This window comes from Xiphophorus hellerii, chromosome 9, assembly GCF_003331165.1.
Source record: "Xiphophorus hellerii strain 12219 chromosome 9, Xiphophorus_hellerii-4.1, whole genome shotgun sequence".
Classification (NCBI taxonomy): Eukaryota; Metazoa; Chordata; class Actinopteri; order Cyprinodontiformes; family Poeciliidae; genus Xiphophorus; species Xiphophorus hellerii.
The window spans coordinates 28,552,178-28,571,214 of NC_045680.1; the positions used below are offsets into that span (position 1 = coordinate 28,552,178).

At 38.0% G+C, this 19,037-nt stretch overlaps 2 protein-coding genes across 6 annotated transcripts in view; one reads left to right on the plus strand and one right to left on the minus strand.

Moving 5' to 3' along the window:
- The window catches only part of mcf2l2 (MCF.2 cell line derived transforming sequence-like 2), a 110,776-nt gene that overhangs the window by 69,494 nt on the left and 22,245 nt on the right, over positions 1–19,037 (minus strand). For all 3 annotated transcript variants that reach the window (XM_032572508.1, XM_032572507.1, XM_032572506.1), the window contains exons 16-18: positions 6,820–6,886; positions 3,787–3,902; positions 2,236–2,305 (exon numbers count right to left, since the gene is read on the minus strand). In XM_032572508.1, coding sequence (XP_032428399.1) covers positions 2,236–2,305; positions 3,787–3,902; positions 6,820–6,886 — 253 coding nt within the window. The remainder of the gene's footprint in view (positions 1–2,235; positions 2,306–3,786; positions 3,903–6,819; positions 6,887–19,037) is intronic.
- b3gnt5a (UDP-GlcNAc:betaGal beta-1,3-N-acetylglucosaminyltransferase 5a) lies at positions 10,422–18,879 on the plus strand. 3 transcript variants are annotated; one of them, XM_032572560.1, is made up of 3 exons: positions 10,422–11,769; positions 12,749–12,828; positions 17,194–18,879. In XM_032572560.1, exon 3 carries the CDS (start codon positions 17,585–17,587, stop codon positions 18,743–18,745), a length of 1,161 nt encoding a protein of 386 aa, XP_032428451.1. In that variant the 5' UTR covers positions 10,422–11,769; positions 12,749–12,828; positions 17,194–17,584; the 3' UTR covers positions 18,746–18,879. The 3 variants fall into 3 exon arrangements, with proteins under 3 accessions (XP_032428451.1, XP_032428449.1, XP_032428452.1); XM_032572558.1 differs by lacking the exon at positions 12,749–12,828; XM_032572561.1 differs by lacking the exons at positions 10,422–11,769; positions 12,749–12,828 and adding an exon at positions 13,788–15,900.

Consider the following 19,037-nt stretch of genomic DNA (forward strand, 5'->3'; position numbering starts at 1 on the left):
ATGTTTTTCGTTCATATATAATTCAATCTGCGGAGACTCAGACGGAGAAAAACAGCAATTAAAAAAGTTCATTGACATAAATGGATTAAAGTTCTTTGGCGCTCAGCCCGGCAGAAGACATTGTGCTGTGAATTGCAATTAGATTGGATGAGTATTCCCGATGCTGATTAGGGATGTCTTCCTCCCAGGGCCCGTACACTGTTGGTGGAGGTCAGAGATAGGATGGAAGCCTGAAGAGCTGGGAGAATGGAGGTGGAGAAGGAGCGGAGGTGGGTTAAGCGTAGTTGGATAGCAAATAATGCCATGGATGAAGGTCATTAAAAGCGGGAGCTTGATCGATGATTGGTCGTGACGGGGCATGGTCCGGTGTTGATAGGTTGGCGGCGATGAACGTAACGCAGCAACTGGATGATGCAGGTGAGGCTGAAGAGTCTTCCAGTTTGAATTTACACCAAGACTTCACGCCAGTTTCAAACTAAATATGTAATTACTAAGTTAAATATTCAGTTTAATTGAATTCAGTTTATTTCTATAGTACCAATTCACAACAAATGTGGCCTCCAGTCATTTAAATTCAATCTTAAATACATTCTAATCAATCCCAGTTGTCAAGCAGTGCATGAAGCTCAGTTCATTATTCAAAGGAGCTCAGAACTTTTCTGTCTAAAGAAACCCAGCAGACTCATCAAGTTATGTTTACAAACTAAATATTTAGCTCTAAACTAAGATATGTAGCTAGCAAACCAAATATTTAACTTCAAACTAAAGATTTCCCTCCAAACTAAATATTTAACTTATATGCAAATTCACTTGCTAATAATTGAAAGTGGACTATCAAAACAAAAGCTTGATTTTGCAAGCCTTTAAATAAATGCATGCTGATGATCTAGCTAGCACAGTGACTGTTGCAGTTGCTGTAGAACTATTGGTAAGTGTCTGCATTCTCATTAAAACACCTCGTCCTGTTTTAAGCTGAAATGATGTACACATGGAGAGAAAAAGAAACAATGATGAAGAGGTAACATGAGCAAAAACTGAAGTGAATCATTTATGAGAGCAGTTTATTCACTCTATTCTTTCTTAAATTAGGTTTGTATGCTTTATTTAAGTCTCACTAAACTGTTTATTCAACTCAAGTAATGTGAGTAATGTACATGTTTGGCCTGAGAAAGGTACAAGACTAGGTTATTTTGAGTAAACTGGATTTGAATATTTTTGTTACTGGAAGTAATGCTTCAGCTCAGCAGTGCGGGAAGCTTCCAGAATGTTTGTGGACTTGAACATTGGAAGAAGCAGAGCTTCTATAAAAGTGAGTTATTTGCCTTCAATATATTTTCATGTGTCATGTATGCCTTTACAGGAAAAAAGGGTGAGCATTCTGACTGATTTTGTTTAAGGTGAAGGAAACTCTGCAAGTTTTTAATTTGCATCTTGATCAGTTGGACGTGTACTCATGCATGATTCCTCTTCACATTCTCTCATTTATAATAACCAGCCAGTGTGATGCTGTATTGAAGGGACATTGAGTAGTATTGTTTGGGTTGGGGAGGATTTATATTGATTATATTTGGGTGATTGACATTGGAAAAAACACAGTTGGTTGTTGAAAGAAGATGTATTATTCATTAAATTAATAATACATTATTCATCATAATTATTAATAATTACATAAGCCAAACATTGATGCTAAGTTCTCAATAGTGATCTAAATATTTAGTTTGAGGCTAATATTTATTTCTAAGCTAAATATGTACGTAGCTAGTTAATATGCAAATTCAACTGATGATAACAGCTGACTTATCCCATTAATAACTTCTTTCTCTAACTACCGACATGCAATCTAGTTACTGATGGAAAAGACGATGGATGGATGGATGCAGTCTATCACAAATCACCTGGCTTTTTGATGTTAATTTTTGACTGGAACTTTACAAACAGCACCCCATAGACAATTACAGTACTTCACCCATTTTAGTCCATCTCTGAATTAAAATAAAATCTGATCCTTCCTTTGTCTTCCAAATGTCCTGTTTCTCCAAACATATATCACACATCTCAACTTCAGGTATGCCATGTGGGCATACCTGAAGTTTGCCCACATGGGCAAAGTTTGCCCACATTCCTTTTCATGGTGCATAGGAATGTTCGTCTGGTTCCAGTTTATGCTTCTATATGCAATCAAATCTCCCATGCCAAATCTATCGCTGCAGTGTTTGAATCTGTTCATCTACTCACCCTCTTCAGAAAACAGGTTCCAACCAGTTCTGGATTCTCTGCACAGTTCTCCAGCTCCATGAGGAATGTTCTGCAGATAAAAAACAGTCCAAACTAAATTCCTGCTATTCCACAGGCTCTTATCAGACCAATCTTCATGAATCCATATGCTGCAAATCAGAATCACATTTGCACAGTTAAAAAACTTTCTAAAAGCTAGTTTTAAACACTTAACAGTCCAAATAAGTTTTATCTGGTTTAACTTATCTAAACCTAAACCTGTTGCACATTCATTCATTCATTACTTTGTCCTGGCTATGTGTGCTTATAAAATACTTCCACTATTATCATGATCCTTGCTGCTGTCTCTATTGACAGATGGGAGAATAGGGGTATTTTTCCACCTGATAGTCTGGTAGACTCAGTTTGACTGGCGATTAAAGTTGCAAATGTTGTAAAATTTTCAGCTGCTGTGGTTCACTTTCTCACTGCATGTGTTCAATGAGCCAAACCCATTGAGCAACCTGTTCACTCCCTCGCCTGTGGTGGCACATCACCAAGAACTACTGAAGGAAACAACTCAAAAAACGTTGAACGCAACATTCTTCTTCATAAAATATGGACAAGAATGGAGTGGTGTCAGATTTTAGTGGTTGTACTGTAGGTTTCTCTTTTGTCTTTAGCAAAAGACCACAAGACACACACACTTGTTTTGGTGGCATTTACCCAAAATGCCCATTGCTGTAGTCCACTTCCTGCTTTTGTAGCAGTCTTCAGTCTGATTGGCATTTACATATACATTCGAACCGCACCAGAGTTCACTTCAACCAAACCAGAGACCGAAGTTTGTAGGCGGACAAGAGTTCACTTTTTTGGTCCGCATCAGAGTTCAATTGCGCTCCTCAAATAAATAGTATTTTCTAGGCAAATGAACTGGAGGTTGATTAAAATGACTAAACAAGTCTGGTGTGAATACACCGTATTAAAATGTTGTCAGCTCCAAGGTAAAAAACTATCAGAGAAAAGGCCATTCCAGATAATTTTCACTTGACAGTTAATATGTACATTTTACATAATTTTTTACAAAACCATCTATGGGTCTGATTTGGACATTTCAGATCTCGCAATAATTGGTCACTGTCAATTGTCCTTAGAGGTGAGTGCATGCATGTTTGTTTTTTCTTTTGAACATCTGTATTGCCCTGTAATGGACTGGTCATCTATTTATAGTGAACCCCCTTCTTGCTCAATAACTACTGGAGATAGGCATTGTACTCTTCTACAAGGATAAATGAGTGTAGACAGTGATAAAGTAATGTACTCACAAGCCATATTCACAAGACATTTCCATCATAAATTTGCAAGATAAGCTGCTTCCTAGCTGCCTGGCCATTTTTAAAGCACAAGCACATACAAAATCACACATAACATAACATGTCTTACTAACCAAATAAATGGTTTCCTTGTCTTCCCTGTGATTTGTGTTAACAACCCTGTCTACTTCTTCTACTTATATTCTACTTACATCAGAATATAACGACACAAAGACAGACAACAAAAAATTTGACCTACTTGTTATGAAAATCATATATTTCTGGCAGGTTGCCAAACAGCACATCTTGCTTATTCTCTAGCGTGGGGGGGATGAGATGGCAGAGCCCCGAGTTATTCAGCTCAGCAACATAGCCCTGTGGAGCAGGTACAGAGATAAATAGAACAAAATGAAGGAAAAAGTAGTCAATGAAGGCAAATTAGGTTTTCCATCAATCTCTCTAACAAATGTAAAAGTCAAGAGTCTCCCTTTGTTGGAATAACATTTAAGGTATTCTTTAGGTGTTGGGTAGACTGACCTGAGCCAAAACCATCCTGTCCTGGCCTGAAATAGCCTGGTAAAAACCAGCTCCTTGTTCTACGCTAGTTGCTTCATCCAGAGGGTCCAGACCCTTGTCTACTTTAAAACAATTGCTTCCTGGAGGTGGGGACTCTTTTGTAGTTTCAAAACAACAGGCAGACTACAGTCAAGCAGAATTGCACAGGAAGGCAATTTTTTTATTGTATTTCCTTTATTTAACCAGGTAAACCCTGTTGAGATCTACAGTAGATCTCATTTTCAAGAGGGACATGGGCAGAAGTTTGCAAATGGCCAGGCTAGTCCTACAGTAGGGTTGCTTATAGAGGAAAATAGCAGTGGATGTTAGCTACTGGAAGTTAATAGTTTGGAGTTGCTGTGGGACTTATTCCAGCACATTCCTAACATCCTTTCAACTGTTGCCAGCTTGCTATCTGAGTGTGGAGGGAGTCGGATGGGTGAGTATGACGCTATTGTAGTGAGCTTCCAAATTCAAGTGGCTTTTTGGAGGCCTAAACATATACAAAAACTCACTTAATTTTGCACATATAAGGATGCGAACGCAACATAAAATTTGCAGTAGAAATCACTCCACAGTGCTCTATACAATTTTCAGAACATCCTCTTCATCTACCTTACTTTGCTACGGAGGTATGAAATTTTATAAAATTTATTAAGCTTCCCAATACCTACCTTAATCTCTCTTTTACCCATGCTCCTACTAGAGGTTTTAATTGATAGGCTAGAAATTTAGAAAGTTTTACTCACAAGGCATGGTGGATCTAAAGATATCAATATACTGACTTTTTATGCATGTCCAACAGGTGTAGCCAGGCTTGAAAGTTTGTTTATTCACCATGAAAATTAAATTGTCTCATCTCCTACAAGGTCACTGATCCCTGGTCTGCAACAACACTTAAAACTCAAAAAGTTTTATGTTGACAAAATCAACATGAAACTTTACCCAGAGATAAAGGAGTTGGCGGTCCATTACTTAGACCGCTGGCCAGTGGGCGTGGCCGCATGACAAATCTAATGTGATACCGTGACCAAACGTTTTACCCTAATTTACATATGAGTACGATGCCCAGGATTGTCCATAATTTTCTTGATTTTATATTGTTTTTTGATTGATAACATATTTTTAGTCCCTGTGAACAAAGTCACTGGAGTCTGTATTGAATTATCTTCCATGAGGGTCTACAGAAGTTTCAAACTTTCTCTAATAGACAATAATTTCAAATAACATTTTCAAAGTTTTCATTAATCCTTTGCCATAATCAGGAGGTTATTACAGCTTCAATCAGGAAGGTTTAATTTCAGCCAAATTTGGAAGATTAAAGCATTGAATAAACATTTATTTCTTAATAAACCTGAATCTTAACAAATCGTAATATTTAATATTCAATTTACAACATTTTGACCATTTACATTTATTTTTAACAAATTTCACTATTTGCTTTAATACAACAGTAAGATCCTTTTGCCAATCAATGAGACTATTGTATGGGGAGTTTTTATATATTTATAGGTGATGTGTCTTCTGTGCCGAGGCTTTGAAGCGTGTGTCAATCCAGGAGGATTTTTAAGAAGCATGTATCGAGGCCTGTGTTGATGGAGCAAGCGGTGACGTTCGAAGCCTCATATTCGGGACGAACCACATGAAACTAAAGCAACCACAGACTAATTCAGTCTCGCGCTCCTGTGTCACTTTCTCTTTCCCTCTCCTCATCCTGGCTCCTGCTCCAACTACTCACAACTGCAATCAGTTAGATCATCAGCCCAGGTCTTTTATTCCAGCACTCAATCTCCCAGTATTTAGTCTCAGTCGCACTTTCCCTGTTTGTCCAGTGACTCCTTGTCACTCTCGTCTCTTCCCCCTGATGTTCCCATGGTTTCCTGCGTGGCTTTGTTGGATTATTTTCTGTTGCCCTGGATGTTCTAGTTTTTTGTAAGTTGTATTCTTGATTTCATCAAATTCTTAACTCTCTATATGTACCCTACCTGCTGCAACTGAGTAAACTACTACACACAAGATGACACATATAGTAATCCCCTAGAACACAGGTGTCAAACGCCAGTCCTAGAGGGCCACTGCTCTGCAACTTTTAGATATGCCTCTGCTGTACCACACCTGAATACAATAATTAGGTCATTAGCAAGGTTCTGGAGAACTTATCTACAGAATGGCAATTAAACCATTTCATTCCAGTATTTTGTACCTGTGGCACATCTAAAAACTGCAGGACAGTGGCCCTTGGGGACTGGAGTTTGACACCCCTGCTCTAGAATATTGGGAAGGTGAGAAAATCTTTTATCTCCACTACTATAAATCTGAAGATGTGTTTCTAGCTACATGCGCACTCAGAATGCCCAAGAAGAGCTTTATCTGCCGAGATGAACCAGAGCACAGTAAAGGTATTGGTTTATAACACGTCACAATCCTACCCCCCATTTGTTTCCAGTTTGTGTTATCTGTCCATTGTTTCATATAAACAGATTGAGACTATGATATAAGAGAGAGCTGTAATAATGATTAACAAAGAGACACAATCAAACCTAATAAACTAGAAACAAGAAGAACTGACTAAGGTAAATCTAAACCAGCCTGATCTTATAAAAGAGCCTAAGGAACACAGAATAATAATGAAACTAGAATCAATAAATCAAACTCCAAACCAACCCAAGATCCTGACAGAATCTACTTGGATATAAGGAAACAAAAAGACATTGCTGAGAATGCACATATACTGTACCTCCATGATGCTCTGTAATTCCTCCACATAAATTCTTTCTGATTCAATCAGCTCTGTCATTATGTGTCTGCAAAGAAAAACAAAATACCAATAAGCACAGTGAGCAGAACCCCTGAAAGAGATGGATCACTCAAAATTTGAAAGTTTATTTGTGAACTTATTCTGGGGCAACTAGCATGAAACTAAAGCAAATCTTACATTGTTTACCCTTTCTTTATCAAAATAAATGACAGGAATAAATAGCTGCAGGAGCAGTGTTGTATAAAGTACTGAAATCTCAGAGTCAAGTAAAAGTATAGGTACCTCTCCAAAATATGACTTTGGTAAAAGTTCAAGTCACTGACTGAAATGTTACTTGAGTTAAAGTCTTAAAGTATCTGAAACTTCTTGTACTTAAGTATGGAAATTGCTGTAAAAATGGATGTACTCAAGTAATGTAATGAAAAGTACAAGTAAAAAGTAAAACAAGGCAAATGCAGTTTGAAGGACATTTTTTATATTTTGGTAAACTTGTCAAATACACTTAAAATAATGTACACAACCAAGTGCAGGCAAAATTAAACCTGCTAATAGATATACCTGCAGGCATCATTTAGTTAAGAAAATTAGGTGCTTTACCTATAGCACAATGTTAACTTAACCTGCTTTACAACTGAACCAGCTTCTTAGTATACCCTCCAGGACAGAAAATACAAAGTTTTTGTAAGCCTTAAGTTTTCCCTTCAAGTAAGGTCAGTGCTGAAAATGAGAAAAATAAATAGTACAGAAAATGCGGCCAACATGAAGAAAAAGAGCTGTTACGATTACTCTACTTCACAAATCCGTGAATCAGTCAATCCTACAGTCAGTAGGTGGTGCACACAACTGGTCATTATGCAAAAGAAAAAAAGAATTGGGAGGGAAATGCAGCTTATTGGCATCTGTAAACCTGGTTTTGAACTTGCATGCCTTTCCTATATTCGTTAAATTTAGTCTAAATTGCTATCGCTATGGCTTCTGTCCCCACTTGAACAGAGGAGTCTAGGTAGCCTGCTACAGTCAACATTAGGCCTAAGCTAAATACACCACGTGTGGAACTGAAACAATGCCAAACAAAGTTCATTTGTGCTCAAGATTTCACAATACAGTAGTGCCTAGTGACCAAGCTATAGTTACTGAAACAGGAGGATTGTAACCATTTCATAAGAAGTTACCTCGATGTGTTTCTTCAAGTTGGACGGGGAGTTTTTGTAAGATAGAATTTCCACATCTTCGGGCAGGAATAACATAAACTTCATGCGCTACGACAAATCTTTAACACCCACGAAAGAGTGTATTGTGTTTAAATAAGGCCATGGGCTCTCATCACCAGCTGGTGGTTCCCCTGGAGCCGTGTCCGACGTAGTTGCAGTCGTTGTGGTCTCCGTCTCCTCCTCCATGTGGCTGCTGCTGATTGCGAGACTTGCTTTGTGTTTAATGGGAGAAGCGAAACAGGTGTATCCTATTGGTGGTGATGAACAAGCCCAGGCAAGTAGGCTACCGACTTTGTTGCGGTCAATCAGTAGGTGGGGTCAAAACACTTGCGTTTCTCTCTCTCGCTTTTTTGTAACGAGTAACTAAACCACACATTGAAAATGTATCGGAGTAAAAGTACGCAATTAAGTTCGGAAATATAGTGAAGTAAAAGTGAAAGTCATCAAAAATGTTCATACTCGAGGAAAGTATGAAGTACTCCAAAATATACTTAAGTAAAGTAGTGAAGTATTTTTACTTCGTTACTATACAACACTGTGCAGGAGTCTGTTCTTATAGCACAACCCAGAAAATAATGAATTGTTTGAAGAAATATTTATGGTCTGACTGACTGTTAATCAGAGTAGTTTTTTTTTTTTACAATCTTAGAGTTGTGTATTTGATTCCAGCTTTCTCCTGTTACATGTCAATGAACTCTTTGGTAAGGCACTCAACCCCATGTTGCGTAGTGATGTGTATGTCATTGCATGAATGTAATCACACTTGACTGAGTGGGGTTTTGGTAGCAATTTGAGTGGTTGGTATGACTAGAAGCTCTATATAAACTCAGTCCTTCTACATCAGAATATGCAGAACATAGTAAGAGTAACTTCATTTTCCAAAAACAAGAACTCATCTAGAACAGAGAATTTACAAAATATTGTACTTTAAAACCAGAAGTGTGTAAGGAATTAAATCAACGACTAAGACAACAACAAAGACTAGCAAAGAGTGGCACACAAAACCTTAACCCAATAGAGCTGGTGTGAAGACCTTCACATCAAATAAATATTAAGACAGTAATACAAGTTTTATTATGCAGCACAGTTTGGAAAATCTTTGCACTGTATATGTGACTGTCTGATAAAGGAATTAGTTAACTGAAAATATAAAACTTTGTTTTTAAGTGTGAATCTTTGTGTGAAAATGTGATGATAGTTTTGAACAAATACAAGATGGCTTTCTACCATGAATGCATAGTGCTGCACAAGAAGACCCTAATTTCTCATTAATGTACTGTGTCTGAACTAGAAACAAGCTTAACTTTTTCTGTTCAGTCACATCCCCTGCAAAAATTTATTGGAGCTGGAGGATTGTTCAGTCCAGAAATTGTGTTTTGGAAATCTTTGCAGCACTTCCACTAGATGTGTATGAAAATCAATGTTTTAATAGCATAGTTGTCCTGTGGACTCAGTTTGATTGGGTGAGAAAATCTGAAAGCTTTATGTCTGACATCTGACATTATTCAGTTATAACATCAACTAGTTTGGGCCACCATCAGCCTACACTAAGCTGTTCGGCATAGGGCTAGCTAGAAAGTAATCTATCATGTACAGTAGCTTTTTTTACAAGAGATAAATGAAACTGCTAATTAACAAACTGGCAGAAAATTGGATCACAAATGCTTTTACATACTTACGTTTTTACAAATAAGAAGTGAGCAGAAGGTCAACAAAGGGTTTTCAGTGAACAGCCTTGTTATTACAGAGAATGCTGTTACAAAGCATTCTTGTTTCGTTTCCTTTCAGCCTGAATGTGTTACTACAGTCTGGGACAATGCTCGCAACATTAGTGTTACTCACAGCCTCATTTATCCTGTTTTATGTAATTAGGTCTATTAGATATAATGCAACTGGCTAAAGCAGCTCTGTCAGAAAATGTAAAGGGCAGTGTTTTTAGAGGGTGGTGTCCCCTGAGGAAATTACTGACTTTCTGACACAAACACTGTCCAAAAAGTGTTGTCAGTGAAGTTTGTGAACCCTGTACAGCTAGCTCTCCCACCAACAGTCTCCCAGAAATTGTTGGCTGGGAGAGTGATGGGCATGGAAATGATTTGATTTCCAAGAAACTGGAAGAAGGACCTGAAGCATTCACAGTTGCATCACAAACCGAGAGTCATAGGCTGAAGGACCAATGGTCAGTCAAAACAGGAAGTAAATGTCTCCAGAGACAGAAGTTGTCTTGGAGGCACATCAGAATAACTGGCAATTAAGAAGTGTAACATTTGAGTTCACATACTGTAACTCTTAATGATCATATTGTGTGATTACCCAACATGTAAGGAATATATGTAGATGTTGCCTTATTTAGTAGTTGGATGTAGTGGGTACTGAAGACACCCACATAAACTTAGAAAGAGACCAGGACCTCCGGAGGAATAGTCTTTCAATGATTTAGTTTAAAATCAAATAATTACATGACATTTTTGGCATTAACCAAATGCAGCATTTTAGGTTAAGTTAGGTGGTACTTTATTACACCACAGGAAATTATGAGGGCAGAACATAGGATTCTTTTTCTCATGTTACAGAGTTACTCGAAACAGGCTGGACATGAATAAAAAACTACAAACTTCTCAAACATCTCACAGGTGACAGTGAGGAGTGGAAAAAACTTTTAACATGTCTATAAGTGCCAGGCGGATGCTATATGTGTCCAACTGAAACGTTAGTTAAAACCTCCTTTTAGCTAAAGAAAGTTAACTCTTCTATTGGTGAGTGGTGTGTCCATACGTTTTTCTCAGTAAACAGTGGATCCCTGACATTCAGGTGAGTTAGGAACCACAGCTGAATAGCTAATACCTGTAAATAGAGACCTCATCTTAAGATGCCTATTGCTGCTTATTTAAACACCAAATATACCATTGACAGGAAACTGTCTTAGCACTGCCATAGGACCTAACATCCATGGTCTTCTTTGTCTCTGCTCTTGCTGGTACAACCAATCAACACAAAAAAAAACAAGTGTCACTCCTTGATTGGAATGCTGATTCACAGCTGCATTTTATATTAATTTAGATCACCTATTCATGGAAAAAATTCATGAATATGTGAATTATCCACAAATAATTTGGAGTTACGCGCCACAGAAAAATCTGTGAACACTGAACTGAAAATAGACTGAGGTCCACTGTACTCATTATTGTTGAAATATTTTGTTTATGATCCAGTTCTTTATCTGATTTCCACAGATAAAGAATGAGATCAAACATCAACATGGAAACACTTCTTTAGTAAGACCTGAATATTCTGTGGGTGTTATTTTTTTACATGACTGTAAGTCAGGCATACTCTCCTTGTTGTTTGTGTCTGTAAAGGCAGAAGAAATCTGATAGTCTTGACTTTGTAAGAAGAACATGGAGCTTTAAACCACAAGCCAAATGAGATAACGAAGTAGCTCCTCCTACTCCCCCATGAGCCAATCACAAAAAACATTCCCTCTCCCTCTACAGCACATCCAGGGCAGTTTAAAACAACAGTTCACAGTTTATTCAGCTAAACTGGAGCATAGGAGTGTTTAGGTGTGAAGTGGGAGTTGTTCAAAGAGCAACAGATTGGATAAAGAAGAATCAGGAGTTTTCACAGATGCATATATGCTGAACTGAGATGAACAGATCAGGGCATGGAAAGTTGGATCTTTACTTGAACCAAGTCAAAGACTAAACCATAAAGTAGCCTGGTAAGTCAAAACATGTCTGAATATCAAATGTACAAAGTACTGGCAGGTAGAAAATTTCATAGAGGTGAGGAAGGCTGATTGTGAACAAGCTGTATCCTAGGGGATAAAAAAGTCTTCCGAGTTCCCAGAGTTTAGCAGAGATATTAAGCTCTCTAATGTCCTCTCAGATAACAACATGCAGAGTATGATAAATCATTAATCCAAACTAATTAAAATATGTTATTTGCTCCATGTTTAGTAAAGTATATACCTTTGAAACATACATATTTATATGTTTCTAAATTGATTAGACAGCAAATGTCCTATGATAACTGAAGACAGTGAGAGGTTCCAGTAACTGCTCAGTCTGTTTCATAAGAGCCGAATGTACTTAAACATGTTAACTGAAAAATTATCTTTATAGTTCTGCTTCCATTTGAGAAGCACTATTTAGGTTTTAGAGTGATTAGAAGTGCAAATTAAACAGAAATATGCTGTGTGACACACACAATGTCCAGTTTCCAACTAGCACATGGTTTTAAGTTTGATGCTCATAGTTATGTGTGCCATTTCTGTGGTGGTGTCCAGCAGAATATTTCTTAAGCAGCAGCCCTGTGATTCAAATAACATTCTGCTTAGAGTTCACTTTAGACAGAAAAGAATCTGCCAACATCTAAAGCTCTACAGACCTCACTTCATCAAGTTAAAGTCAGAATTCAACAATAGGAAAAACTGGGCAAAAATGGCCTCGATCCAAGGGTTCTAAGCCAAAACCACTACTGACCAAAACATTATTCAAAGACACAATTAACATTTGTCAAAAAACATTTTGATGATTCCAAGTTATGAAACAAAAGTTCTACCTTTTTGCAAGGTGTGTGTTTTGTCACATGTGGTGTACAGTCAAACTAAAAAACGCTGAAGACTGTCTGTAACTTATAAAACCTTGAATTTCTCTATTTAACATTATGGTTGACCTGCTGTAATGCATGGCTTACAGATATCCCTGATTAAGATGACTGCATTATGTCCTCAACCTGTCATCGAGTTCAGAGGAAACCTGACTGTGGGTGTTTACGGGTGAGAGTGAAGCAACCAATTACTAGATTTGTAGTAATTACTTTTACACATGTGACTGGGTTTGTTTGGATAGATTTTTTCTTAGTAAATTACATTTTAAGGTTATCTTTGTCTGATATAAAAATTTGTGGAAGGAGTAGGAGTTCTTCCAAACGATGCCCTGACTTAGCCCTTCACTGCTGACTTTCCATTCTTGTTTTCAAAAATAAGGCAAAAGTTCAAGAAATCCCAAAGTTTTAACGAGTCTATAATCAGTGTAGATTACCGGTAGTTCAATCAGGGATTGACCTGCCTATGCATTTTGTGTTTTAACAAACACAAAATAATTATAATTCTTAAGATATCTTAAGATATGGCTTAAGGAATCTCTTAATTCATACCTCTAAGTATGGAGTTCTGCTGAGACAAGTTTAAGTCTTTCAGATTTTTTGCACTGAAGATGATTCATTGCAGTCCAAATTGCTCTAAATAAGCGCAGCATATCCCAAATACCAGGATCAGCAGTTGCCATCGCTGCTTGGACAGTTTTTACACCGTTTACACACTGCTGTTTTTCTTCGATTTGATTTGACCAAACGTTTAAGTAATCGCCGATCACGATCATTCAGGATTTTTTTCCGACCACATTTCTTCCTGGAAGACGATGGTTCCCTACCGTCCTTCCAGTTTTTAATGATGCGTTGGACAGTTTTTAACCCAATTCTAGTAGTTTCTGCAATCTCCTTAGATGTTTTCTCTGCTTGATGCATGCCAATGATTTGACCCTTCTTAAACAGACTAACGTCTTTTCCACGACCACAGGATGTGTCTTTTGCCATGGTTGTTTAAGAAATGAGGAGTTACTCATTGCATCAGCTGGGGTTAAATAACTTGTTGCCAGCTGAAAAATAATCGCCTATGCAGTACTTATCCAATAGGAGGCTTGTACCTATTTGCTTAGTTAAATCCAGGTGGCGACTTTTTTTTTGCCCAGGCAGTGTATATCAATAACCAGCAGGAAGACTGACATCATGAGAGCTCAAACAATTTCAGAGGAAACAGAGAATAGAGAAGGTGTCAACACGTATTCTACCTATGGCACAAAGAAGAGCAAACAGGAAGCTGATCATCCTCTCTGCCTATGTGCTCACATGCAGTTGACCCAGCTGAGAGTAATTTCCACCGTTAAGCATGAATAACCTGTCTTTAACACCTTTACAGAGTAGCTTGTGGGTTTGGTGGTGGTGTCATTGTGAAGCCTTGTTTTCCCCAGATACATGTTTTTGTATCTGGGGATACAAAAAATATGTTCGATTGCAGAACATGATTCACATTCTTCAAATGCCACAGTGGCTCTAAAAAGCCTTGCTACAATGCCAAGGTTTATCCAAAAATACAACCACAAACAATTTGGTTTTTGTTTATTTGTACTTTTTACAAAAATACTGACTTCTGTTCTGCACAATTCAACTAAAAACAAGCAAAGAGAAACAGAAATAAAGGCAAGAAAATAAAAATTAGTGAGACGCTGGGGAAGAGAATAATCTTGATCCCCAAATTTTGAACTCACATCAAAAGGTTTTGGGCAAAAAGTGACACACAGAAAACATTCCAGCTGAAGAAAAGCAACCCCAGTGCCTGATCGTGCCACCACTGTCTTTCACTGGCAGAGATCTTCTTTCACGGATAAGCAACGTTGATTTTTGGTTAAAATACTGTTTTTACTTGAGCCCCAATGATTTTGAGTTCATCATAGAACATTATAATGATCTTAGCCAACTGGCTGCTTGATTCTCCAGTTTTAGACTCATATTTTTATTAATTTAAAAGAAGGCTCTAGTTACTGGTGACTGTCTTCACTCTCGGACAGTGTACAGTGTACACTAGCTGTGTTTCCACTGCAAATGTGCACAAATATTGATCGATATTCTGCAGTTAAAAAAAACAAAACAAATTGTGATGTTTCCAGTAAATCAGAAATTAATTTAAAATCACAAGTGAATAAGCTTGTTCACACAATAAGTCATTAAAGACCATGGCAGTGATGGGTGCAAACAGCTACATGAAATATAATCAGAATTCAACTATGGTGCTAGCGCTCACCATCTATCAGCCATCAGGGGGGAGACATCAGCATTTTATTTGGGCTTTGGAGCAACAAGCCTCTTATTAGGAGGAGCTACTTACAGAAGATTCAACACATTCAAATGTCACACAACTTTTTATGAAATATGCAATGCTGTGAGAGCTCTGGTGGAGCCAGCTGCACAATGTTCGGAACAAAAAAACCCTAAAAATAACTACAAACCAGAAATATCCAGCTGACCATGACTCATGTGATGCTATAAAAAGTCTATCTATCTATCAGCAAAATGTATCTATTTCGATGCAGCTGAAAAACCACCTCATCCCAGTACAACAACTTATCAAAAACAGAGTTTATTCAAAATTGGGATATTTCTATAGAGCAAATTTATTTTTGAAATTTCAATTTGCACAATTCTATGGTTAATGGAAACGCAGCTACTGAGGGACTTTCTTTCTGTCCTTTTCCTGACACTTTTATAGCATCCTTTGTAACCTGAATTCAACCTATCTTTTACCTAAAGGATAAAAATGAACATATTATCAAGGTTTCTAAATGTAAGTGCTAGCAAATCATTAAATACATGAAAGAAAATTGACCTTAAAATTTTAGGCCATGGATTACTAGTCTGGTATGTCTTTGTTAAAGTGATGAGTGAACGTCAGGACTATCCAAATTCTTACCAACCTACTTTTTATGATCATCTGACACCGGCCATGTCACCTGAGCCAAAGCGTGCTTTAAAGTGTTGCTCCAAATGCTGGCAATTTTTACAAAGTTTTATCCTTTCTTTATAGACCTTACAAGTTACATGAAACCAAACCCAAGCAGAGAGGCACTGAGCCACAGTGTAAGCCCAAATATCAGCCCTAGCAACAGGAGACGAGTCGATCTCCTTTAAACACGCAGACACAAACAAACTGGGACTGCTACATGACTCCAGCGATCAGGTTCAGCTCTCTGTATTTTAATGCTGGCTCAGGTAAAGGGGCTGCCTCTTCATGCAGGTAAGCCAAACTGGTTTGCTCCACTGGGATCCCTCCTGAGTCTCATGTGTCTGCTGACTTGTCTTGATGTCAGAGGCAAATAACTAGTCTGTCATTTACTTTTAGCATGGCTCTGTGAGCATCCTGCTCTATACCGCCCTAATATGCAAACATATTATATTTTCATTTGGATTTACTTTTGTTTGCATCCTAAACAGCTTTCATCTGTCCGGGAACGTCTCCCATTAAACTACACATCTGGGTCTACACCTATGTGTGTTGACTTACCAGGGAACTTGTCAAAAACTATTCCTTTTTCAGATTAAAATACTTTTGTTTTTTAAACCACATTAGTTAGAGTTAAAGTTTGAATTTATTTCCTTGTAAATTTATTATTTGGGAGTTTGACATTAATATTTTAAACATTCATATTTTGTGCATGTCTTTTGTCTTTATGTTATTTACCTTTGCTCATTTTTTATTTAAAAATACAATAAAATATGTTGTGTTTTTGGTGCGACTTCTAATTAATGCTATTTTGAAGTGACATTCTTCTTTGAGTACATTTTCCCACAAATCTACCTAACTGGTTAGGAAAGGCATGTGAGAAAAAGAAAACGTTTTAGTTCCTTCATCATGACTTACCCTGAAATACATTATATAAGCTATAGCATTGATTGTAAGAAAAATATGCACTATTACAAAAAACTAATTGCACAGAAAGAAAACTTTAATGTAATCTGGTTCCCAATACAAACCAAAATGCAGCATTTACGTCATTTGTTGGTAACCTGGTAAACATGGGTGCCAGCAGCCTTATCCCATGTCTCCTTAATCAAAACAATCACCTAAGTCTTTTAACACATAGCGACCCGACATGATAATTACAGTAGAATGTTGAGAAGACTTTTTGAAACAAATGTTCTTTGTCAGTAAATAATTATTTAGTCTAGAGTTTTTCCTTTCTCTGTTGCATTTCCTTAATCAGAACAAACACGTAACGTTTTTAAACTTTGACAGTAGCTGACTACATTGATTCAGTAGGGAAAATATGCAAGCATTAAGAAAACTATTTTCAGAAAATCTAATCAGCTTGATAATCACTGACTGCTAGCTTACAAAAAAAATAAAAATTATCTTTAAATAAGCACATTGCCTCTTTTTGTTTAATGATGCATCTGTAAGGATGGTTATTGATGCTTAGTTGATAAATATCCATCAGATTTCATTCAGTTTGTTATTTAAAGCAAATTTAGATGAGTGTTCCTGCTAAAGAATATGATTCAAAATGTAATTACTTCTGTATTTTTTCAGGTGTTTTATGGTCGCTCCAGTTCCAGGTATTTCAGTAACCCGAGTGGTTGAAGAACAAAAAAGTGGAGCAGAGAACTGAAACCAGCGCAGGCCTTTAAGAAGAAAAGGAACAGGCAGCATGCTGCCTTTTGTTTGCTGAAGGAGGGAAGTTGAACTCTTCTGAGATCTGGTTTCACCATGATGGTGCACCACTATTTCTGCATGCAATCCAGAAAATATGGAGAAAGCACTTTGCTAAAGAACCTGAAAAAGGCCTACTGGATATGACAGCACTTGGTAGTTGGAGGGACAGAAAGAGAAAAGGTCAAAGAAAAAGAAACAGAAGACAGGAAAATAAGAAAACTCAAACAGTGAAGAATGTGCTGCTGATGTTCAAATATATGTAGCCATAATGTTCATGAATTTTCGGCGCATCCACAAGAGGCAATGTGTGCGCCTGCTGACCACAGCCATGGTGCTTTGTGTGCTGATGGTCTGCTGGGAGGAGCTGGAGTTTCATGTTGTGAGCCACATGAGATCTTATTCATACCGTTACCTGATCAACAGGTACAACTTCCTCAATACCACTTCTAGCTCTGGCAGCGTGGGGAGTCACTCAGTGACCTATCCATACCTGATCAATCACCCCAACAAATGTAGAGCTGAAAATGGCAAAGACTGGGATGATGTTCTTTTGCTTTTGTTCGTAAAATCCTCCCCAAAGAACTTTGAGCGGCGCCAGGCCATCAGGGAGACATGGGGTAATGAGAGCTTTGTCTGGTCAGAGCTGGGGGTGCGTGTGAGGCTTCTGTTTGTTATGGGCGTTTATTCAGGTGTTGCACAGAGGTTCCGCCTCCAACACGCCCTGCAGGAGGAAGACAAGACCTATGGAGACCTGATCCAGCAGGATTTTATCGACACGTTTCATAACCTGACCACCAAACTGATCATGCAGTTCCACTGGAGCCACATTTACTGCTCGCAAGCACGCTTTCTCATGACAGCAGATGATGATATTTTTGTTCATATGCCAAACTTGGTGAGGTACTTGCAGCATCTTCTGGTTAGCCAACCAGATACAAAGAACCTTTGGGTGGGACACGTTCACAAAGGAGCTCCTCCAGTTCGTTGGAAAGGCAGCAAATATTTTGTCCCATATGATTTGTACCCCTGGCCTTCGTACCCAGACTACACATCTGGAGCAGGGTACGTAGTTTCAGGGAACGTGGCTGCAAAGATCTACCACGCCACTCTGGTGCTTAACTCCTCGCTGTACATTGACGATGTATTCATGGGAATGTGTGCCAAAGCTATGGGGGTGTCTCCCATGCAGTATGTATACTTTTCAGGGGAGGGGAAGGCTCCATACCACCCCTGTATCTATGATCACATGATTACATCACATGGCCACTCCACAGATGTGCGTTCACTGTGGCGAGCAGCCATAGATTTTCCAGCATCCAACAGCTCCAGAGGATTTCTGGGTAATCTGTACTGCACAGCAATTAGGGTAATGCTACTGTGTCGGCCGTATTACCAGAACACTTATTCCTGTACTGCTGCTTTTACATAAATGATCTCTGAGACACTGGTCAACAGTTGATATTACAAAAAACAAAAATAGTGGTTCTTTGTGTTTGTAATAATGTTTGTGTTAACTGAGTTGTCTTCACGTTGTCTTGCAATAAAGACCAAAGATTTCCTGTGCAAGTGTGTCCTACTTTTGAGTGATCAGAAACCTTAGCTTATATGTTGCCTAACTTATTTGAACAGCTTTGAGCCCTTAAGGTGTATTCATGAGAACACTTCTCACAACTGTGATTCACACGAGTTGAGTTTTAGCTCTGCATAACCAACAATAACGT